A 24784-nucleotide genomic window follows, 5' to 3' on the forward strand; every position below is an offset into this window, starting at 1 on the left:
CCATTCAAATTGCTTCTAAATGGCCACCACTACAGGAAACCCATTAGGCAGGTAAAATTCTCTGTTTAAATTCCAATCTTGAACCTAAATACCACAGGAACTAGTTAATTAAAACACAGTTGTATAAGGGTTGATCGTCCAAAACTGCACAGAAAAAGCGTAACGTTAAAAAACACCCAACTTTGACAAATTTTTTTTTCTCTTTTTCTATAAAAGATAAAATTCCCAAATTTTCTTTATAATATAGGGCAAATCCTCCTTTATAACTGTAATTTTGTCTTAATAACATAGATTAATTAGTTTTCGAGAAAAACTATGCTGAAAATGTGTAAAAACGACATTTTAAAAAATTGTTCTTGTTGTAGTTACCACCTTTTTTTGTAAACAACGTAGCGCCTAAACGCATGAACCCATTTTCATGAATGAGGTGTCATTCGAATCGTAATTTTATGTAGATGTGCCTTCTGGGGGTCTCGACGCTGTACATCGAATGGGAGAGGAGTTAGCCCCCTTTATGTAAGGCCCCCTCAAAAATTATTATTACTAATTACTCTGTAAATCTTGGCCCGATTTTGATAAAATTTGGTAGGATGACAGGGTTGGGGCTCCCTTACATAAACAATAAGGCGACGATCTGCTCTTACGCTTGTTAAGGGGAAGTATAGCAATCGTTTCAAATTATCGACACGTGAACCGATTTTCATGAATGAGGTGTCATTCGAATCGTAATTTTTTGTAGATGTGCCTTTTGGGGGTCTCAACGCTGTATATCAAATGGGAGAAAAGTTAGCCCCCTTTATGTAAAACCCCCTCCAAAATTATTATTACTAATTACTCTGTAAATCTTGGCCCGATTTTGATAAAATTTGGTAGGATGATAGAGTTAGGGCTCCCCTACGTAACATTAAAGCGACGATCTGCTCTTACACTTGTTAAGGGGAAGTATAGCAATCGTTACAAATTATCGACACGTGAACCGATTTTCATGAATGAGGTGTCATTCGATTCGTAATTTTATGTAGATGTGCTTTTTGGGGGTCTCGACGCTGTATATCGAATGGGAGAGGAGTTAGCCTCATGTATGTAAATTTATTGAATGGATTCACTTTCCCTTACAGTTGTAAGAGAAAGAATTGCGACCGGACAGATTTCCGCTTTGCAGTTTCCATTGAAAACAAAATCTGTTCGTGTGTAATCAGGCATAATTCTAAAGCGGTCTTTACTGAACGTATTTCAAAGTATTTTCAGGGATTTTTTGAATGTGGCCCCTTTATAGCTCCTTTTAGAAGGCACATTTTTTTTTTTTAAAAGGAAAATTCGACTCAGAGCACTTCCGGTCGAAGAGGGTGTCTGGCATTTCGTCTAGAGTGTGCTGCTTAAAGTTGCGGTTAAGAATTTTGATCGCTGCATGTACCATAATGGTAGTACCTAAATGAAATTTAAATTTTAGATTTTGCGAGATTTTTTCTGATTCAAGGGACCGCCCCCCCCAAAAGGGGACATCAACGAGAAAACTGAACACCGGAAGTGAGGTACGATCGCTCTACTTCCACTGCCAATAAGAGAAAGTGCGTTAGCGAAAGTGAATATGAAATTAGACAATCTGGTTTCCTTTCACTTCGCCCATTGGTTTTCCACAGTTCAGTGTCGCCACAAACTGGGCCGCGCAACCTCACACCAAAATCAATTTCATTGGCTTTCATAATTTCCTTTAATGGAAACAGCCCCACCCCCCCACCACAACGTCGTTCGCCTCCATTATTAGCGATTATTATTAAGAAAAAGTGCGTGCTATTAGGCAACACTGCTATTTCTGCAATCGAACTCTAATGCTAACACTTCCGTTCAGGTTAGACGACTTTTTTTTCCTTTTTTTTTTACAAAACAAGTTTCGATATGTCCTTTCTGCTTATTGGAGAGCGAACTGAAAGGTACTCGTAATAGAGTGCAACCTAATCCACTGTTACCTGCTTGTAACATAACCTTACTCCACAAGGATGTCTTGTTTACTTATACTTTGGAAACTGATCTGAATCCTCACATGCCTGTCTTTCGCTACAATTATATCAACATTTTCATGACGAAGTTAAGAGACAATTTTCAAGGAATTTTTCCAAAAATCTCAGGAAAGAGAGAAAAAATCAATTGAGTGATGTAATACTTCCGGCAATCTTTGGAATTTCCACCGAACTCGGAAGTAAATCAAGACATTTAACTGCCCTTTATAAAATACAGTACGTAGATCCGTACATTTTACTGAATTGGTACAGTTTTTCCTGGTGAAAGCTCAAACTTAAAAAATATAACACGATTGCAATGCCTTCTTTATCTAGCTGGAGGAAGAAAAACAAGATTTATTTATCATTAACAAGCTGCAATCCCGAGCAAGGAGTAAATTTGCTCAATGAGTAATCCATTCGAGAGAAATGGTGCAATTCCATTCTCCTGGATTCGAGATTTCTCTAGCCGAAAGTGGCCAATAAGGATGCCCAGCGATGATCTGGGAAAACCAGTTGATGATGATGATGATGAGTGTGCCCAGTTTATTTTGGAATCTTATTAAAATAAAGTGGTTCGTGTTGGTTCTCTTCAAAAATGGAATGTTCGTAAAACGTGACAGTGACACTGCAGAAGTATTGCATGATTGTCCGTGAGATTGGGTTCAATATGGCCTCGATTTGGCAAGGAATCGAATAAGATTCAAGGAGTAAGGGAGAATTCAGATTTGCGATCTCACTAACGCATTGCATTCCCGTTAGTGATACAGTATCCCGACGCTTCAATGGAAAGCTTAGCTCCCCCTATCGCCCAGAACTTACAGTGCCCTTGGGAAAATGTTTAAAACAAATGTTACAGATCCTGCCACGTACGCAATGAGCAGACCATGTTTAAATAAAATCGCTGCATCCATTTTAGAAATCTTAACAAACTTAAAAATCTATTCAAGTAAAGTTTCATTTCCGGGAGGTAGATTTTGACGTCCAAAAACCAAACATAATGTTTAAAAATTACCATGATTTCCTTTATGGAGTTATGCTGAACAAAAATATGTACAGAAATGCTCATAAGGCCGACCAGTAAAGTGATGCCTATTTTTTGAGGCTGGCTTTACATAAATTAGGTGTAGTGGACGGAGGCGACTAGCAAACATACTTTACTGTAAATTTCTCATATTAACCATTAAATAAAATCCAAGGCCTAGAGACCAGGAAACGAACCCATTAACCAACAATACATCGTAGCTTTACGGGAAAGAAGTGAGAGAATATAAATAATAATTACCTATAAACCATCGTGAAATGAATTTATAACACAAACATGTAATTGATAACAAGAAATGGAATTAATAAATTCAGAAAAATAAAAAATAAATAAAATAGTAATAATAATAAAAACAATATGGAAGAAGTTAATCCTGCATGCATAATAATGTTTAGAAGAGAAACATAAAATATGGCTACAGTCAGTTGAAGTAAACATGAGCCAAGGAACAATAAAGGAGAATAAGGTGCAGAGTAATGTTTTGACACGGAGTGTACTTCTAGATACTGGGCGAGAGAGAGAGCGAAGGATTATCTGAGAGAGAGAGAGATTGAAAGGGACCAGTGCCGACTAGATATGCACCTTTCACCTCGATCGTGTGCGATCTACCGCAACGCAACTTTTCTTCATACTGACCCACACTACCATCAGTGTAGCCTACTTTACGAGTCAAACCAAAACTATTGTATTCTCAAACAGTTGGCAACAGTGCGCGTCTGTGTTGGGAGTTTTTTTTTTTTTCAAAGAGGGGGCCGCAAAAAATTCCGCCCACATAACTGTTCTCAAATCTTATTGAACTCAATTTATACAATGCGACCATTATAACTGGAAAATCACTCGCAGCAATTTCCCTGATCTTAATTTCCCAAATATGGTGCGAAAAGATCGCTGCTAAAAACCTGGAAATTTAGACATGGGCTTTCCACCATGTCCATTACCTTCAAATTAGGAATTTTATTTACATACTTAATTCAAAAATTAATGTTACCCAGGTAATGAGGCCGCTCTTAAGGTGAGGCTTTTGAGAAAAGCCGTAACTCCTTCGCAACCTCCTTAAGAACTACGCCCCCCTCCCAAAAAAATCCTAAAAGCTGTAAAGCGATTGCGAACTGCTAACTACACACATTCATACAGACCTATTAGTAAAAACAGAGTCACTTTTACCAACTCAGAGAACCATAAAACGCACACTTCCGATGTACATTCAAATTAGAAAATCGCAATCGATTTTTTGTATCGAAAGTGGTAGTTCCGGTCATCTAATTCTCTCCAAATGTTGGGCTTTTCAAATTGAATGAATGTAACATACAACCTTGTAATATTGAGCCAGCGATTAATATAAATGGTTGGTGCTGATAATTTGAGGTTGGAACAAGATTTGCGCATCTTTCTGACTTGGAGGCTGAGAATAAGAAATCATTGCATCTCATTGGATATAAATCGTACCCTTAACTCTCAGTACAATGCAATGTACAGAACTGTTCGAGTACGCTTGGCGAGTCACAGAGTTATCTTCGTCTTCGAAAAATTAAATTCATTTGCCAAATTGCGGTTGTCTTCAGACAACTTAGGTTCTCCCATCGATGGTAGGTACTATTCGATTATGGCCAGTGATATATGCATTTCTTTGTAGCAGAGTGCCCAGAATCGTTGTACCATATATCATTTAGTTGCCCAGCTTTAAATCATTTAAAATCGATTCATTTACGCGACTATGAATGCTCCCTCTCAGCTCTTTATTAAGCGATCTTCATTGCATTCAAGAAAAATGAAAAATATTTATAATTATTTTCTACACGCGCCCAGCTCCAAGGGATCCTATAAATTAATTATAATCCCGTTTTCTGTTTTATTTGATTCGAGTTTGTCTTTAGACATAACATGAGATTTTTGGACATATCCTGGACCCCTTCTAATCATGCCTGAAGTGTTGAAATTACTTCTCTAGTTATACAAATATGTATTCAATTAATTTTTTTTTTAGAGCGCCACAGTAGCCGAGCGGTTAAGAGAAGAGACCTGTGAAGCTAATATGTATTGCGGTCCTGGGTTCGATTCCCGGTCTCTAGGCCTTGGATTTTATTTAATGGTTAATAAAAGAAATTTTACAGTAAAGTATGTTTGCTAGTCGCCTCCGTCCACTTCACCTAATTTGGTAATTGGACGTTAAGCCCCGCCTGAAAAAATAGGCGATTACTTTACTTTTACTTATTTGATTCTGTTTTATTTGAAATACATTTTTTATAAATTTATTTTCTATCTATTATCCAGAATTTTCCTTTGTTACCAACATAATGTCTTTTTGTTTGTTTATATAAATTTTATAATTATGTAATTAAAGTCTAGTATTTTGTTCTAATTCTGTAATCAAAGTTGATCTTTATTATACAATCTTATTTTGTCTTCATGCTATTATCATTTTGTATAAGATTCTGTACTGAACTAACTCTATTTGTAAAAACTAATGTTTAAACAAATAAATTATTATTATTATTATTATTATTATTATTCCCAACCCAGAACTGCTTTAAGAATTTTCTTGGGAAAATAAATGGAAACATTTTAGGCCTAAATGTGTGTATTTGAATTTTTTTTTTTGTTTTTAAATCGTAAGGAACATCCAAAAAATTTGTTTCAAGCAGAACCAACCATAAACATAAATGTAGAACATTATTTATCAACATACTACGCAATTTTAGGAATGTAATGCATTGGGGGGGAAAAATATATTAATAATTATAATTAAATAAAAAAAAACAAAAAAACAGGGTCATTAAATGACCTAGTCATCTGTTTACCTCAAAAAAAATACTTCGCACACTTGATCTGTTACATGTATACATCGCGGACGTAACACTTACAGACAAGATGGACGTACGTTACAAACAGACAATGTTCACATTCCACAGTAAAAAAAAAAAAATAAATAATCTCACAATAACAAAGCTTAATAACCTACAGTTCCAATACACATAGCAAGCACACAAAGCATGGCTTGCAAGAAAGACAATTCTTTCCCACAATTCATTGTGAAGGGGGCCACCACACCTAAAAAAATATTCATCGTTTTACTAATTAAAATGTCCCTTGAGCGGAGACAGTATTGCCCGGGAGCCTTCCTAGACATTTCTCAAGCATTTGATCGGGTATGGCATCCGGGTCTTCTGTGGAAACTTAAGGGCATCCTTCCTTCAACCTACTACCTCATCTTAAAATCATACCTTGCTGATCGATATTTCATGGTTGTAGAAGGCACTTCTTTTTCTCCTATATATCCTATTCTTGCCGGTGTCCCACAAGGGAGTATTCTCGCACCCTTCCTCTATACAATTTACACTGCTGACCTTCCACTGCATCCAAATACTGCTACCTTTACCTTCGCTGATGACACGGCCATTTTATCGTCTGACAATGATCCTGTCATGGCAACTCGCCATCTTCAATCCCATATTAATATCCTAGAACCCTGGCTATGAAAGTGGAGAATTAAGGTAAATCAACAAAAATCCAAACATATAGTCTTCACACTAAACCGGAAAACCCTTCCTTCCATATATTTCAACCATATTGCTCTTCCTACCGTTACAAAAGTACGTTACCTTGGACTTCACCTCGACAAGCGACTAACCTGGAATCCTCATACTCGACTAAAACGAACTGAGTTAAATAACAGATATAAACTATTAAAAAAATTACTAGACAAACGTTCAAAACTGACGCTACGTAACAAAAGACAGCTGTACTACACATTACTAGCCCCTATATGGACATATGGAATAGAACTGTACGGGACAGCCAAACACTCGAACCTTCATCGTATCCAATCCCTTCAATCCAAAATCCTTCGTACCCTTGTCAATGCTCCTTTCTACGTCTCTAACCATACTATCCACAATGACCTTAAAATCCCCTTCGTCTCTGTCCTCGCCAAATCCCGTTACATAAAATTCCATTCCCAACTATCCTCTCACATGAATCCTTTAGTCCAAGCCCTCTCAACCTCCACCCTCCCAACTAATCCTCCACGACGGTTGAGGCGTCGGTGGCCTCGCGACCATCTGCGAATGTAGCGTCGGCTATCTAGTGAGACAGTCGTGATTCTCCTGCTATTATGGCATATTACGACTGCTATCGCTGGATGGCCGTCGTTCATGTCAGACATGTCAATGTGTGCTTGTTGGCCTAGCCTATCAGCACACTATTATCGACCATCTGTTTTGCTTGTTGCATTTATTTCTGTGCAGTGGTAAAAATCTAAATAAAGGTTAAAAAAAAAAAAAAAAAAAAATGTAATAATAACCAAGATCTGGGCTGTATATATATTTTTTTTTTGTATGCAAAAATAATTATATAACAATATAATTACTTCTCACGAATCTAATACAACAAAGAATATTCGATCAAACTTTGGGAGATATCGACTAAAATTATACAGAAAAAACCAAGAGAACTCAAAGTAAATAAAAATTAAAATCGAATTTTTATTACAAGTGATTGACTTAATGCGTAATCGTCATTTGTCATCTATTTATTAATAGTTCGCTACCCGTCAGTTCTATTGCTGAATTAAACAGGTAACCTACAAGAAACCTCCAAGAAAGTATATAAAATATTCAATTAATGTAAATTAGTATGCTAAAAGAACCCTTAATTAGAAGAAGTATGTAAATTAAAAAAATAAGTGGGTAAAAATTTCTATAATGAAGAGGAATACGTCAGCCGGATGCTGTAGTAAGAGTGACCGGATGCTGGTGAATACGCAAGGACACGCAGTTGATGCACGCAATGCTTTTACTTTTTTACTCCAACCTAGAGAAAGCGAATCTCTCTTTCAAAAAAAAAAAAGCAAAAAAACTTTGTAACTCGCGATTACTTCAGTAAGAGAAACATTACAATTTGGTGCCATATTCTCGTAAGTTTTGCGTTTCCATGGAGACGAAAAATTGTTTTTTTTTTTTTTTTGTTTACAAATTGGTAGGTTACAGTTTGTGTGCCCAATTTGTGTCAACATAAGTGCAAAAAAATAAAAATCGGAATACCATAGACAGTACCAAATTTTATGGTGAAAGTAAAATCAGGTGATCCAGAAAATATAATAAATAATCGATCATATTCCGGGCGACTACTCAGGTGCCATATAAAAAAAATGGACTACCTCTAAACTGTGCCGCAAATTGCATGAACATTCTCAAGATTTCCCCCAAAGCAGATTTACGTAATTAGTGGGTGACTGGCTGGAAGGAAAGTAACAGAAAACTCAAGAAATGCTCTCCTGTACTGTCACACTAACTTCGAATTTCGATTAGACATTTTCCGCATAAAATATTTACGAAGGTGAGATACTTACAATATACTTAATTGGTTCTTAAGAAAAGACTGAATCATGGATCTATATGAGGTGTAGTAAATACGTGATTTAAACTCGATCGTTGGAAGCCATTTTCGGGTAATCACGCCCAACAAAGATTTAAAAAAAAAAAAAAAATCGATTACCGGAAGGCTAATTTTTTGACAAAAAGTTCCATGGTGCACTTTTATCCAAACATTACACTCGTAGAGTTCGCCAAATTTCTCTTTTTTAAGTTAAAGCTAGGCTACACACAAAATAAACAAGACAGACCAATTTTGGTTAAACCCACTTTTACTTCAAATCAAAGCAATACGAAAATTGGATTTTTTTTTTTTTTTTTTACCGATGATAACATAAAAATCGAAAACTTAAAAAGGAAGGTAAAAGAGATTTGGAATGTCTGTTTGGGCAAAATTTTTGAATTTAACACTTGTCACAAAAAAACACTCACATTTCAAATCACTGCTGCACTTTCAAAAAAATGTCGAAGAAGTTATTTTTGTTGTTATTATTATTAAAAAATTACGTAAACCCCCCCCCCCCCAAAAAGCAATGCAATAACCGATTAATTGCTTTACAATAACAAACGTACAAAACGTGAATTACATCGCCTTTCTAATAATAAATCTCTTTGAAAAAAGAATGTATCCCAAATCAGCTGTGGTCTTATCTGAGCGGCAATAACTATTATAATTTAAATCGATATCACAACATAAACAGAAAATACTATAATCTATTTAATGTTATGAATTATGAAGGCATTTTATTTAGAAAGAAAAATGATTTAAAAATAAAAAAAAGCTACCGGGAGCGATATAAACCACACAAGAATAAACAAAACATTCCACAGGTGTCAATAGTCAAAAACAGAACACTTACCTTTAACTTAGTAAGTAATATAAATCCAAATGAGATCGCAAGCCAGATGGAATTTTTTGAAATAACCATTTTGTGCAATTTTACACTGTATTTATCATGACAATTAAAAAAAAACACGTAGCATATCACTTTCAAACAAAATTTAAGTAGAAGAATTTAACATATTTTTATTTTATGAATTTTGTAAAAGATTTAAATAAAATGAACAAATCTCAATTATGCCACAAAAAAAAAACAACAAACAAATTAAAAATCACAATTACACAAATAAAATCACAAAGCTTGAAATAAAACTTAATAAAAAATAACAAAATAAAAAGCCGTAAACGTAAAGGAGAAATAAAAATGCGTGAGAAAGCCGAACGCTCGTACTGTTACACAGACTTCATGGTTGTAGACTGGCGAACAAAAGTTATATACACAAGTGTGTTGTATACGTTCCAACGATAGATCAAATCACAGACGCCTTTCTTACTTTCGATTAGTTGAAAATCGATTATAAACGAAATCTATTGTTTGGAAAAATCGATGGTTAGTGAATTATAAGTGATTACTTAATGAGCGATTATTTAAATGCTTAATAAGTTATAATAACTAAGAATCACTTCCAAAAAAAAAAAAAAAATATATTATTTTTAATTTCTAAACTTGTGGACAAAACCAGGTTAGCTAGTTATAGTAGAGTTAGAATTGAACACTAAGAGTCATCTCTTGGTCAATTATAGAACTAACAGCTTTTCTAATACAATTTCTCATCACTGGTTTATTTTAATTAATTCTTTTAACTTTCTTTTTTTGAAGACGATGCTCTTACTTCCCAAAAGTGGGCACTAGGAAATTCCTTTCCAAAGAAAAGACTCCTTTGATACAAACAAGAGAATAAATTATGTAAAATTATATTTTTAATGATACCACCACCATAGGTGGGATCTGCAATAATTTTAGTCAAAACTTTGTACTAAAAATTTACAAAAATAAATTTTGAAATACCAAATTACTTTTTCTATTATTATTTTTACTTCATAGCTAAGTGGTTAGCGTGGAGTGGATTTCCATTCGAAAATTCTAATCTGGCTGCTTACACCAAGATTTACTCTTTCTAAGAGCATCTTATAGCTTAATGTCTGGTGATAAACATTGTAAAGTAAAGTAAAAAGTAAAGTAATCGCCTATTTTTTCAGGTGGGGCTTAACGTCCAACTACCAAATTAGGTGTCGTGGACGGAGGCGACTTGCAAAACATACTTTACTGTAAATTACTCTTTTTCTGCAACCATGTAGGAATTTTCTCATTACTCAATTAAAATCAGCTGTGTAATGCCCAACTTTACCTCACTAGTGGGGAAAAGTTCCCATTAGTGTCACTTTCCTCACTAGTGAGTGAAAAAACTTTATTGTGCTTCCTTGATATAAGAAGTTTTGTTATTTAACGTAACTAAATAATTAAAAAACGAATATTAAAATTGAAAGGAATATAGAAATAAAAATAATATTTTAATAAATAATTGGATATTTTTAATTATAACAGTTAAAAAGGTTATACTGTTATCTTGTAGAAATTTAAAATGGATTCTAGTGATTCCTGTTTAGTTTTTTTTTTTTTTAAGTTAATAACCCTAATGGTTGCAGAAAAAATATAATATTTAACTCGAGTGTAAAGTATTTTCCTCACACTCGGCAATTTACACTTGCACTCGCCTTGCTTCGCTCGCTCGTGCGTGCAAACCCTGCCTCGTATGAGGAAAAGTACTACTTTCCACACTTGTTAAATGAATAACTATTATTAACCATAAAATAAAATCCAAGGCCTAAGACCGGGAATCGAATCCAGTACCACAATTGTGATAAAAATTGTATTTTGCTATTAACAAACACTTTCCGGAGACCGGTAGTGTAACTGAATGACGCTCCGGAAGTTGACGTGCCTTAAATTAAAGAAAAAAAAACAAAAATTGCTGTTTCAAATTTGCAGACTTTTCGATAGAAATATTTATTTTTGAGGCACCCTTCTTAAGAAAAAGTTTAAGTAAAAAAAAGAAGAAGTATTTACCTCCATCAAATTATGTAAATAAACTTGTGAAACATAATAATTTTTGAAATAATTACATTGATGAACAAAATTGATGAGATAAATCATATTATTTTCTCCGATTGGTGCAGAGGTTTTACTAGTAAAGAACATCTAATGAAAAAATAATTTACTTTAATTTACAATAATTGGCCAAATATAATAGGCATCGGGGGGGGGGGGAATTGTTTAGACATTAATAATTTATTGTTTTTTAATTTAAATGGTATTTCATTTATAAATAGATTAAATTTACACTGTAAGGTAAATGGTGTATTGTGAACTCGTATAGTTCCGTATTTTGTCGCTAGATAGTAGGTGGTTTCAGTTATCAAATTCTGTGCCCTCGAACATTAGGAGTTATCTACTTAAAATCAATCCAAACTACCAACTTTATTGAAGCGATATCCTTCAAAAATGGAATATTAATTGCATGCTGAATTTGTAATAGTGATAATAAAGAAGTTATTCATTAAATTTAATTGAAACTTTAAAGCTAATCCCATTTCTACTTAAGAAATGATTCAAAATAACAAAGAAAATTATTAAAGTAGTTAAAAAAAGTTGAAAATGGATTAATTAGAACGATTTTTTTCAAGTTGAATTGATGAAAAGCTTTTACTACAATGATGGCACCGATTTGAAATATCGAATTTACATTTTCTGCGGTTTTTCCCTGTTTGGTGTGCTGATCCTTACTTGTATACAAAACAGACCGATTTGTAATGACGACAGCTAATTTTTCTGGCAAGGAGGTTTAAACGTGTTTTTTGCGCGATTCGAACAATATCCCCCTCTATGCTCACCCATAGCGTACAGCAGTCTTCGAAATTAAAGAAGTTCTAGTATCCTGTCTTGAACCTATTTTAGGTTATGTTGGTTGGAGCCTGAGAAAGCCTTTAAGAACCTTCTATTTTCTCTTAATTTCGTATTAAGAACAAGTTCTTATTTGAATGATCTTTCTGCGATAATTCCGTTTTTGGGGCATTTTAATGAGTTAAAATAATGTTGAAATGTAAAAAATATAAGCCTATAACTCAAGAAATGTGTAAACAGGAAGTCGTGCGAGTGGTTGCACCAGATTTTATCATGTTGATATCGAATAAATGAATTTAATTTAAAATTAAAGATTACTTTAATATAATTGGTAGTCCGCCGGCTTTATGACGTTCGGTCACCTTCGTTAAAAGTCGGGCGCGCTCGGGCCAAAAGGGTGGTAAGGTTGCCCCAGGGTCGTTCAGTGTCGAAGTTTTGATGTGTTTGTTGTGAAGTGGTGTGTTAGTGTGTGTATGTGTGGCCGTACGTCCAGTGTCGTGCAGGAACGTACATTAGTGAGCGTGTATCAACTTGATCATCGACCGAGAGACAGACGCGGGACCCCCCCCAACTCTCCTATAACTGGAAACCCGTTTCACTACTTTATCTACACACATCTGTTGGCACTACTGGGCTCAGTTCAACACTGACTCTCGGCTGGTAGTGACCAGATTGAGCTAGTAGCTAGCTAGCCGCTATCAAGTAAACGTCGTCTATCGATTAGTAACCTCCTTTTAACTGTTATCAACAAACCAGTGAATGCCGTGAAAAAAAGAAAACTTTTTTCTTTGTTTTACCGGTTGCATTAACTTAGTTAGTTTATAAAACTTTTGCATTGTTATAAATTTACAAAAAACTAACAACATGTGATAGGCTACAGAAATAGAACCAAAACACACAAGGCATGACTTATGTCACAGTTGATAACCACATAAGTGAAAAGGTTAGTCTATATATATTTTGATTTTGTAATTCACTATTGTTTTTCTAATTGCATTTACATTTTGATTAGAAAAACAAAATAAATACTTATATTTCTAATTTTCAAAATAAGTTAGCCCAAAAAATTAGAACGCAAAATATCACAGATTATTGTTTGTTTTTAACATTTTATCTTTATACTAGACGTGACACATATTTGTAATTTGTGTGCTTTTGTTATAATACCCAGGCACGAAAGAGAATATCATGAATCATTGGTTGGAATTGATCCAAATATGGGTTTAAAAAAAAAAAAACGTAATTTATCTATTTAAGGGTTCTTTCTTGATTATATAAACGTGTAAATCTGTTTTTAGTTTATTTTCTAGTTTTGGTTTATGTTTTCTCGCATTAACTGTTTTATAAAAATTTGACAATTATGAAGTTTTTAGACCTGTTTTTCCTGATAGGAAAGGTCAGAAGAAAAATATAAGAGCGCAGCAACTGTATGTAAATAGTGTACCAAGAAAAGTACGATTATACCATATTTCTTGAAGGAGTATACAATTATAGACAATAGTAGTCTCCATATACAGGTAAAATATAAATAAAATCTATCGAGTAGTTTTCGAGATATTTGAAGTTAAAGTTTTCACTTTATAGAACAGAACCAAACTTTAACCCTAAATATCTCGTTTTCTGCTCGATAGATTTTTACTAAAATTTACACAATTATAGACAATAGTAGTCTCCATATACAGGTAAAATATAAATAAAATCTATCGAGTAGTTTTCGAGATATTTGTTGTAAAAGTTTTCACTTTATAGAACAGAAACAAACTTTAACCCTAAATATCTCGTTTTCTGCTCGATAGATTTTTACTAAAATTTACACAATTGTAGACAATAGTAGTCTCTATATACAGATAAAATATATACAAAATCTATCGAGTAGTTTTCGAGATATTTGTTGTAAAAGTTTTCACTTTATAGAACAGAAACAAACTTTAACCCTAAATATCTCGTTTTCTGCTCGATAGATTTTTACTAAAATTTACACAATTGTAGACAATAGTAGTCTCTATATACAGGTAAAATATATACAAAATCTATCGAGTAGTTTTTCTCACATTAACTAATTAAAACAATTTGTCTTTTATGAAGTTTTTAGACCTGTTTTTCCTGGGGGGAAAGGTCAGAAGAAAAATATGTGTGCGCAACTGTATGTAAATAGTGTACCATGAAAAGTACGATTATACCATCTTTCTCGTAGGAGTATATAAACCAAAATTCAAAACTCCTCTCAGTAAAGATGACTCGAAATATTTTGGCGTGCCTTTTGTATTTTTTATATGTCCAAGTAATAAATACGAGGGTGGTTTGAAAAGTTCTCGGAATGTACTAGAAAGACGTGTCTTACCTCGGTGGTACTGCTTTTATTTTTTCAACATAGTCTCCCTGTAGACTAATGCATTTGGTCCAGCGATGTTCCAATGCCTTGATCCCATCTTGAAAATGAAATTTCTCCAGGCCTGCAAAATACCTCTCCAATTCGGCTGTCAGTTCTTCCGTTGTAGGAAATCTCTGTCCACCGAGGAAAATTTTCAGCTTGGGGAAGAGATGAAAGTCTGATGGTTGTAAATCGTAAATGAAGAAAATTAGATTTTCTCTTCCTAGGAGCTTCTTACAGCTCACACTGTCGGGTGATGGACAGTGTTGTCTGTAACGAGAGAATACTGTCCGGAGGCCGAGGCAGTGCTCTGAAAAAAGCTCCGGGCGCCAATAACCTCAGCTGTTGACGCGCCTTAAATCATTAAAACAAAAAATTAAATCTTCCATGGTAAGCGATAGGGGTTTCGTCCGATTTCGTCGTCAGTGGTGTACATTGGAATGTCTGCGTTAGGCTAAATAGTGGAAAATGAATTTCCATGTATTTGATAGCTTTCTCTGCGCAATAATCATGCTTTAGGTTCTGTTTTTTATCGTATTTTCACCAAACAGTGTAAACCGTCTTTGATATCTCCCGAAGTTTCGTTCAAATTGGGTTAGTCTGGGGCTGTGAGATATTTTCTGCTTCCATCAATGAAGATACCATGAGTGGGCGGTAGCTGTGAGACAAGGTGGACCCCCTCCTGGCCTAAATCATAATTTCGAGCCCCCTCGTGTAACACTGAATTTAGTTTCATTGAATTATGCTGCTCACCCACAAACATACCGATTTCCGGACTCTAGTTCCATTCCCGGAGAAAGCTCGCAAGTTTCCTTCCTTCGCTAAGAAGGAGTAAAGCGAATGTTCTACTCAGTGCGTGGGTGTATCTACTGCAGCAGAATGTCACAACTGGATGTTATGCTGGAATCCAATATTATCAGATGGAAGATAGATTGCATCGCGATGTGCCCTGGAGTATCGCTATATTATGTGGGCGACTATCCCCTTAGCCTTTGCTAGTGTGTCCCGCTTTGTAAACAATCTGATGGCAATACTGCGACCTTGACTTTATCACTGAGCTAATGCTTTCCCTTTTAAAGTTTTATTATTTATATAAAGTGTAAAAAAATAATATATATTTATAGATATCTGGAAGGCCACGCCCACATGACTTGTTCTATCCTCAGTTTACGAAATTAAACCAAAAAATTTATTCAATTGAGCGGTACTTCCGCCCAATTGAATTTCCCAAAATTTGGGATCTTTACTTATTCATTTCCTGTTAACATTAAACTGGTAACCTAAATCTATCCCAAAATCGCCATTAAATAGCATTTTCCTTGAAAATGGTTTAAAGTAAACATTAAAGATATCTACTGTTATTAAAATAATAATAATAAATGAAAACACTGAAAAAAAAATCGATTTACTGAAGTGATTGATTGACCTGTGGCGCCCCACCGCAGAAATTTCAAAATGCCCGCGCTAGCAACAAGAAGGTTTTTATATTATAGATCAGTGATGGCGTACCTTTTGAGTTCGGTGTGTCAACATTTTGAAAAATCGAAACATAATTTTCGTGACACATCACAAAAGTAAAGACTAAAATAAATAGAAATATTTATAATTTTTTAAAAGTTAACTATTTGTTTAATGCCATTTAAAATACAAAAAAGCAAAATGATTTACATTTAGAGACTTGTTTCACATATTTCATTGAAACTTATCAAAGAAAATCATATATTATGGTAAGAATATCTTGCCAGGGAGGTGCGGGTGTTGGTCTAATGGTCAAGAGCGTGGCTTTGTAAGTGGGAGATCCCCAGTTCGAATCCCGCGTATGACTAAATTTTATTTAAAAAAGTATTATGATGTATTAAGTATTATGAATAACTGCATACGCAGGATTCGATCTGGTGATCTCTCACTTACAAAGCCACGCTCTTGATCATTAGACCAACAACCTGGCAAGATATTTTTACAGTAATCATAGGTCAAGAAGTCTTGTGTACTGGGTACATTAAAATGATGTGATGATTGCTTTTATTTGATGATAAAACAAATTTATCCTGTTTTAACATCTTCAATTATTATTATTTTTGTTCATTGCGTCACCAACAACATTTTTTGTAGTCAGAGGACCTCCCAAAACGTGTATTTCTGGTGGAAATTTAATATATTGAAAACCGTTCACGAATAGATAACATTTTAACTTTGATCTTAAATATCTCGACTAATATTAGGGATATCGAAACGGGGTCAACCTCATTTTTCACAGTTTTTTATGTACTTTTCATCATCATTGTCAAAACCAGTGGTCCTTATGAAACCCCAATCAGGTTTTTGGCCGTAACTCCGCCAAAAAAAAAGATACAGCATCGGGGGTGGAAAATTTGAAAACTAGATAAAAAAAAATAACTTATCGTGGGTTTTTTCGAAATTCCGCTTTCCTAAAAAGTTATTAGCGATTGGTGCGTTTTAAATGGATCACCCTGTGTATATTATTGAACAATTCAGAATTAATTTATTAATTATTATTAACGTAAGTAATAATATTATTATTAATAACCAACTCTGGCCGTTATGAGAGACAAATATTTGAATTATGAAATTTTTTATCTTTGAAGATGCGTGTCCACCAAAAATGAGCTCACTTGTCAGCACTGACACGCGTGTCATAGGTTCTGTTATAGATTAGATGACTTTGACTTCCAATTCTAACGTTCCCTGATTATTGTGCGAGCTCGCGCCCCCTATGTGCGATTATTATACGAGGGTCGTTTGAAAAGTCTGTGCAAAAATAAAAACTACTTAATTTTTTGGGGTAAACCTTTTTTATTTTTCAACATAGTCTCCTTTTAGGCTTATACACTTCGTCCAACGCTGCTCTAGTTTGTTGATCCCTTCCGAATAATAGGATTTGTCCAAGACTGAAAAATTGCCATTCGTTTCTGCAATCACCTCCTCGTTTGAATAAAATCTTTTTCCCGCCAGCCATTTCTTCATATTGGGGAACAAATAGTAGTCCGAGGGAGCCAAGTCTGGAGAATAGTGGGGATGTGAAACGAGTTGGAACCCTATTTCCATTAATTTTGCGACCACAACTGCTGAGGTGTGAGCTGGTGCGTTGTCGTGATGGAGAAGGACTTTTTTGTGGGCCAATCGTGGGCGTTTTTCTTGCAGCTCGGTTTTCAAACGGTCCAATAACAATGAATAATATGCACCTGTAATAGTTTTACCCTTTTCCAGATAGTCGATGAGGATTATTCCTTGCGAATCCCAAAAGACAGTCGCCATAATCTTTCCGGCCGAAGGAACGGTCTTCGCCTTTTTTGGCGCAGATTCCCCCTTGGTAACCCATTGTTTAGATTGTTCTTTGGTCTCAGGAGTGTAGTGATGTATCCATGTTTCATCCACAGTGACGAAACGACGCTTAAAGTCCTGCGAACCTTCCTTGCAACACTTCACACGATTTCGTTTTTGGTCAAGCGTGAGCAATCGCGGCACCCATCTTGCGGATAGCTTTGTCATGTCCAAATGTTGATGCAAAATATTATGTACCCGTTCATTCGAAATGCCCACAGCACTAGCAATCTCACGCACCTTCACTCTTCTGTCATCCATCACCATATCATGGATTTTATCAATGATTTCTGGAGTAGTAACCTCAACTGGGCGTCCAGAACGTTCAGCGTCACTTGTGCCCATATGGCAGCCTCCGAAAATTTTGAAACCACTTATAAACTGTTCTAATCGAAGGTGCAGAGTCACCATAATGTTTATCAAGCTTCTCTTTAGTCTCCTGAGGCGTTTTGCCTTTCATAAAGTAGTGTTTAATCAACACACGAAATTCTTTTTCGTCCATTTTTTGAAAATCACTCGACTTCCTCGATTCAAACGAATGCCAAACACAAAGAAATAGACCGATCTGGCTGAAACTTGGTGTGTGTACTTCCAAGAGATGCTACTAACTAAACATAACCTCGAAACGCGCCAGTGGTGCTATCTCTCTGACTTTGCACGGACTTTTCAAACGACCCTCGTAACTGACCATTTTTCACTGCCCATAGTTAATATTGAAATCTTATCGATTGAATGCTTAAAGCTTTTATCGATTTCAATATCATATGTGATTCAAATATGATAATATTGATTGTTATTTGTTTACATATACCTTACTCCCATAACCCATACAGACCGAATAAACTCGATTTTTACTGAAAATTACTCACGGTACAAGAATTACAACATTAATTGAATTATTTCCAGTTCAAAATGCTGTATTTCTTGTTAATTACGTAATGCTTATTAACAATGAGATATTTCTTTTTAATTAATTTTATAATTAGTTAAGAAATAAATTATTAAAACTTGATTTCCTTGTTCTCTCACGTAATTTAAGTTTTCTAGGAACAATATTTCTGTAATAAGTTATGACCTAGTCTTTTGGCGACCTAATTTTGGTTTGAATACAAGTTCTCCGTCATTGATTTGTACGTCACTATTTTAAGAACTGTCGGCATTTTCAATCGTCTTTAGTTCAACCTTATATTGTAACGCCCTACACCCTATCATACTGCAAGGTTTATCCTAAATATTTGCTAATGGCGATTGTGAAGGGTTTTGGATTATAAGTTTAGACCGAAAATGTCACCCGTTTTGTGGTTCCCCTTTGAAACGGAAATAATGATGTTCCAAAAAAAAAATTGGATCTGTGCGTTTTTTGTCAGTCAGCATAACTCAGGAAATTAGTTGCGTGAAACAACTCGTATGACTTCCTCCTTCCTCTTATCGTGATCTTACGCGATAAACTGTTTTGTGCTAATAAAATCTCTGAAACCCTAATAATTTATACAATAAAGGAGCATTAAGCGCTCAAAAAAACTTTGTTTTCCAGATTTTCAGTCCTTACGTATTGAATTTCCATCAATTTTTACCCAATTGACGAGTCTCATTATTCTTAAAAAAACCTTTAAATGGGAATTTTTCTACTATTTTTAGACCGACCTCCCTTCAAATATTACTCATTTCCTTGATCATATTAATTGGAATTCATTAAGTAAAAGCATTAATTGCAAATTTAAAGAAAATCGGTGTAGAGGAAGTGCCATTTTACCGGAAATAAAATATTACCGGAAATAAGAAAAAATCTTTGGGCTGTTCATTTCCTGTACCTGTTCTGATCTCTCTCTCTCTCTCCAAAATGAGTGAATGACTTATTAGCCTGATTACTTACAGAGAAATGCTTGTAAGAATGGCGTGTATTATTTTGAAATGATGTCATAGATAGTGCCGCAATATTATACATTGTACACAGAGCGTGCACGCGTTGTTACAATAAATTATATAGAAGGGCTTTTTATCCTTGACGTGGAAAATTCTCATTGGCTTTCCCATCGCACGATGGCTAGAATCGCATTTCTGCGTAGTATATTTCCCTTCCGGTGTCGAATATATTTTTTTTAATATAAACAATGAAGCACGTAAAAGATATTTGGTGCTCACACAAGTTTGTATCTTAATTAAAATTAAATTCATCCAAATGAATTGGGACTTAAAACTTTTGTAATTAAAGGACAGTTTGTCTTCAGTGGACCACATCCGGTGGACTGATATTCTTCCATCTCGATTGTATCATACTTATCAATTAAAACTTTCCTGTAGGATACAAGGGTTGGTCGTCAAAGAAACTGCTTGGAAAACTTATTTAACACCCAACTTCGACTATTTGTTTTTCCTCTTTTTCAATAAAAAGATAAAATTCCCAAATTTTCTTTAAAAGTATGGTAATAATATACGCGTAATAAAATGAGCAAAACGGAAGTTTCAGTATGCTCTTGTTCTTGTAAACAATTTAAAGCCGTAACGTGATAATATTAAACAGTGGTTAGAATCGATAAATGAATCAAAGTGACACTTTATTGCCTAGGCACAATCAGTTTATTGCTAGGCACAATCAGTTTGTTGCTAGGCACAATCAGTTTGTTGCTAGGCACAATTAGTTTGTTGCTAGACACAATTACTTTGTTGCTAGGCATAATCATTTGTTGCTAGGCACAATTGGTTTATTGCTAGGCACTTTCAGTTTGTTGCTAGGCACAATCAGTTTATTGCTTTGCACTATTAGTTTGTTTCTAGGCACAGTTAGTTTGTTGCTAGGCTCAATCAGTTTATTGCTAGGCACAATTAGTTTGTTGCTAGGCACAATTGGTTTATTGCTAGGCACAATCAGTTTGTTGCTAGGCACAATTAGTTTGTTGCTAGACACAATTACTTTGTTGCTAGGCATAATCATTTGTTGCTAGGCACAATTGGTTTATTGCTAGGCACTTTCAGTTTGTTGCTAGGCACAATCAGTTTATTGCTTTGCACTATTAGTTTGTTTCTAGGCACAGTTAGTTTGTTGCTAGGCTCAATCAGTTTATCGCTAGGCACAATTAGTTTGTTGCTAGGCACAATTGGTTTATTGCTAGGCACTTTCAGTTTGTTGCTAGGCACAATCAGTTTATTGCTTTGCACTATTAGTTTGTTTCTAGGCACAATTAGTTTGTTTTGCTTGGCACAATCTGCAAGAACATATTTTGTTCAAAACAAATCATTCAAACCATTTTTTTTTTTCTCTCTCTACTTTGGAAAAAAATTAAAGTTGGGCTTAACGTCCAACTACCAATTAGGTGTCGTGGACGGAGGCGACTAGCAAACATACTTTACTATAAATTTCTCATATTAACCATTAAATAGAATCCAAGGCCTAAGACCGGAGAATCGAACCCAATACCACAATGCATATTAGCTTTGCAGGTCTCGACTCGTAACCGCTCGGCTACCGTGGCGCCTTCTACTTTGGAATATTTGAGCGCATCAACTTCATAAAACTGCTACTTAAAATGTAATAAGCTTTTGAAGAAAACGAACTGCACAAGCTCTGTTTAGACTCAGACCCGCCCCATAGACAGGTAATTATTTATTTCCTGTGCAAACTCGATACCGGAAACCTGCCACGATTGCCGCACTTCCTCTTACTTCAAGTAGAAGAAAGTAAAAAAAAAAAAAAAAAAAAAAGTCCAGGTCACCGGAAATAATCATCACGCAATAATCCATACGCCAATTAAACAGTGGCCCACTTCTAGCGTGATCCGCCAATCGGCCGGCGGGTTTTTAATAAAAGCCACAGCCATTAGTTTCACGTGAATAGCTCACAATCCTGACGAATCACAAATCGATTGAAGGGTCGGTGTTTTTTTTTTATTCTTCCTTTCTAATTGGTTAATAGTTGTTGCACCATAATTTTTCTTGTGGTGCCGCCCAGTCAACCATAACAGTCATGGATGATTTCTTCCAGAAATTAAACATTTCAATCTTCTCTCGGTTGAAAAGAAAATCTTGAGTGGCATACTCGCATGACTTTTTTAAAGCCATAATTGATGTTAGAGGACTAGTTTAAGATCGCGTCAAATATTCGATTCCTAGTTTTCCTCTATGGGAGTCTCCCTTTGGAGGTTCCATAAATCCCAGAAATATTCATTTTTATTCAGATTTGTTGAAATTATCTGAAAGACACTGCTCTATTGATTTTCTTAAAACACAGCGTTTTCTTTGCGTACTGTGATCTGCAATTTTAATTCGTAATATTATTCTATGTTGTTTCTTAGAGTGGGGTTGCAACCTCACAACTAAAACGTCATTTCTAAACATTATACCAGAACTACCAACTTCTGTATTTATGAATTTGAAATGATTCAACCAGTTGGAAGTGTATCAGACCCCTGGAAGTGTGACAGCACTCTACGGCATTTACGAATTTTCTGTACTTTGCTTGTCAAATGGTTTTCTTTGAATTTGGGCTTCATGGGAACGATGACTGTCACTTCGGGTGACAAATCCCTTCTCAGAGGATATTGAAAGAACGTAAGATTAGTGCATTTAGTTTTACTTCCACGTTAAAAACGCAGATCAAGTAACCAATGATTTACGATGTTTGTAAATTAAGTAATGAGACTGATTTTTTAAAAATTTTTTTATTCAAAAAGAATTACAATTCTATATTGTCACCTTCAAAATAACTTCCTTCTGAAGCCACACAGCGCTGGAGACGTTTCTTCCACTCCTCATAGCAGTGCTCGAACTGGAATAGCCTTCAGCTGGTCAGTTACAGCCGTTTGAATGTTTTCGACTGTCCCTAAATGATTTTTTGGATTCAATTGAAAATGATCCCCATTTTCTGGAACGTGTCATTACGTGGTGACGAGTCTTGGGTGATTTGAGTACGACCCAGAAACCAAGCGCCAAAGCATGGAGTGGCACACTTCAACCTCTCCAAGGCCCGAAAAAGCAAGGATGGCGAAGTCGAAGATCAAATGCTTGCTGATTTGCTTTTTTCGATATCCTCGGAATCGTCCACTAAGAGTTTCTACCTCAAGATTCAAACGGTAAATCAACACTTTTACCGAGAGGTTCTTGAAAAACTTCAAAAAAGGCTCATTCGTGTACGAGACCAAGAACATCAAGAACAAGTGGGTGTTGCATCACGATAATGCTACTTGTCACACAGCAATTTCAATAAACCAGAGTTTTTGGCCAGTAAAAACATTCCTGTGGCTCCTCAGTCTCCCTCTCTCCTTATTCGCCTGACTTGGAGTCCTTGTGACTTTTTTCTTTTCCCGAAGTTGGAAAAATCACCTCAAGGGAACTTGCATTTTGAGCCAGTCGAAAACATTCAAACGGCTGTAACCGACCAGCTGAAGGCTATTCCAGTTCGAGCACTGCTATGAGGAGTGGAAGAAACGTCTCCAGCGCTGTGTGGCTTCAGAAGGAAGTTATTTTGAAGGTGACAATGTAGAATTGTCATTCTTTTTGAATAAATTTTTTTTAAAAAATTAGTCTCATTACTTAATTTACAGACCTCGTATTTAAACTAAATACACGTTTTTGCGTCTATCACTTGTGTTTGAATGATAAAGGCTATTTCAGTGCTAACAGACAGACGAACGGAAAGTGAGAGCGCAGCGGAAGGTAACAATCGTAAAGCACAGTTTTAAAGCGGTACTACGTGGGACGGACTACGTACATCCAATAGCAGTGCGGTCAAGTTCCGCCTTAGTGACTTTCACCTTGCCAAGGCCATCTAGATTTCGTTCTCCTTTAAGTGCATAGTCGTTCTATTGTTCATTTAATATAATGTTTTCGATTTGTTGATCTTTCTTTTAATTTCAAAATCTTTTACTGAAGAAAAAATTTGTGTGCACAACAAGTACTAAATGTAAAGACGTAAAGAAAATAGCGGGGACAAAGGTTTAAATGATGGCCACCAAATGATCGTGAGTACCGGACTATGAGATACTCGGATGTTCCTGTATGGAGGCTTAATATTTCCCCGGACAGCGGTTTCTAGGGGGCATGCCAACAAAAAAAAAACGGTATGAAGATTGGTCTTGTAGTGGCGATTAATCCACAGCTACACATCTCTTCATCTTGCTGATAAGTGGGTAAAGAGAATCACGCTTAGAAAATTTAGGGTAAAAGAAGGGAGAATCTGGTGTTTGGAAGCTGCTCCCTCTGTTCCCGGCACCTATTCAAGGCGCCATGCTACTCCTGCTGAAAGATGAATGGCCAAGGGCTTAGTGTGTCCTCAGCTTTAAAGCTCACTAGAAAGCTTTCGGTAATGTCCGGTGGTGAATGAAAACTCGCCCTATACTGCGAGTAAGTTAAGGCTTTTTAAGGAGTGATCATTCCAATCTGCCGATTCCCCATTTTTTGCATCTTCCCTAAAAAGCCTTGAGTGGTCACCAGGAGTTTGTGGCGAGGAAAGTTGTCCCCTCAGGATTAGGGAGAAAGTTCTGGCGCCAACGGGGTAGTTGTTCCTTAACTTCCTTGAACCTTAAAATGGCTTTCTACATAGCCTTGGCGATTACCGTGGTTAGAGAGTCGTATACCTTTTTTTGGAAACGTAGAGGAGAAGGACGTCAGGGGTTAATATTCTTGAGGCTCCCCTCTTTTCTCAAGGGAGCTTTGTTGATTTGGTGGAGCCGTACTTACAACAAAGGGCATTAAATATGCTATAAAATGACACCAATCCCAAGTCTGTAGCTCAATAAGGAAAGCTTCTATAGTAATTCAAAAAAACGGTGTTCCCTGTTTTTCAGCCCATTTATGGCAACTTTACAGCCCTGTAACTCATAAACCAGTTGACATATCACAGTAAAATTTCGTATTTTTCCAAGTCTATACCAATAGTACACATGTGCCAAATTTCAAGAAAATCCGAGATGGTAAGGTTCAGA

General features: G+C 35.6%; 2 protein-coding genes across 12 annotated transcripts in view; one reads left to right on the forward strand and one right to left on the reverse strand.

Moving 5' to 3' along the window:
• The window catches only part of Ptp10D (Protein tyrosine phosphatase 10D), a 115114-nt gene extending 105420 nt beyond the window's left edge, over nt 1-9694 (reverse strand). For all 3 annotated transcript variants that reach the window (XM_074140504.1, XM_074140503.1, XM_074140502.1), the window contains exon 1: nt 9272-9694. In XM_074140504.1, the coding sequence (XP_073996605.1) occupies nt 9272-9340 (69 nt within the window). In that variant the 5' untranslated portion in view covers nt 9341-9694. The remainder of the gene's footprint in view (nt 1-9271) is intronic.
• Mgat2 (alpha-1,6-mannosyl-glycoprotein 2-beta-N-acetylglucosaminyltransferase) overlaps nt 8016-24784 on the forward strand; it is a 160407-nt gene continuing 143638 nt past the window's right edge. For 5 of the 9 annotated variants that reach the window (XM_074140509.1, XM_074140507.1, XM_074140508.1 and 2 more), the window contains exon 1: nt 12599-13097. The gene's annotated coding sequence lies outside the window, so the exon portion shown is untranslated. Of the gene's footprint in view, nt 8377-12598; nt 13098-24784 lie in introns of those variants that run through there. The other 4 variants (XM_074140512.1, XM_074140511.1, XM_074140510.1 and 1 more) reach the window with 2 other exon arrangements.

The sequence above is a fragment of the Rhodnius prolixus genome, unplaced genomic scaffold (genome assembly GCF_049639745.1).
Source record: "Rhodnius prolixus isolate KJV_2025 unplaced genomic scaffold, Rpr scaffold_6, whole genome shotgun sequence".
In the NCBI taxonomy this organism is placed as follows: Eukaryota; Metazoa; Arthropoda; class Insecta; order Hemiptera; family Reduviidae; genus Rhodnius; species Rhodnius prolixus.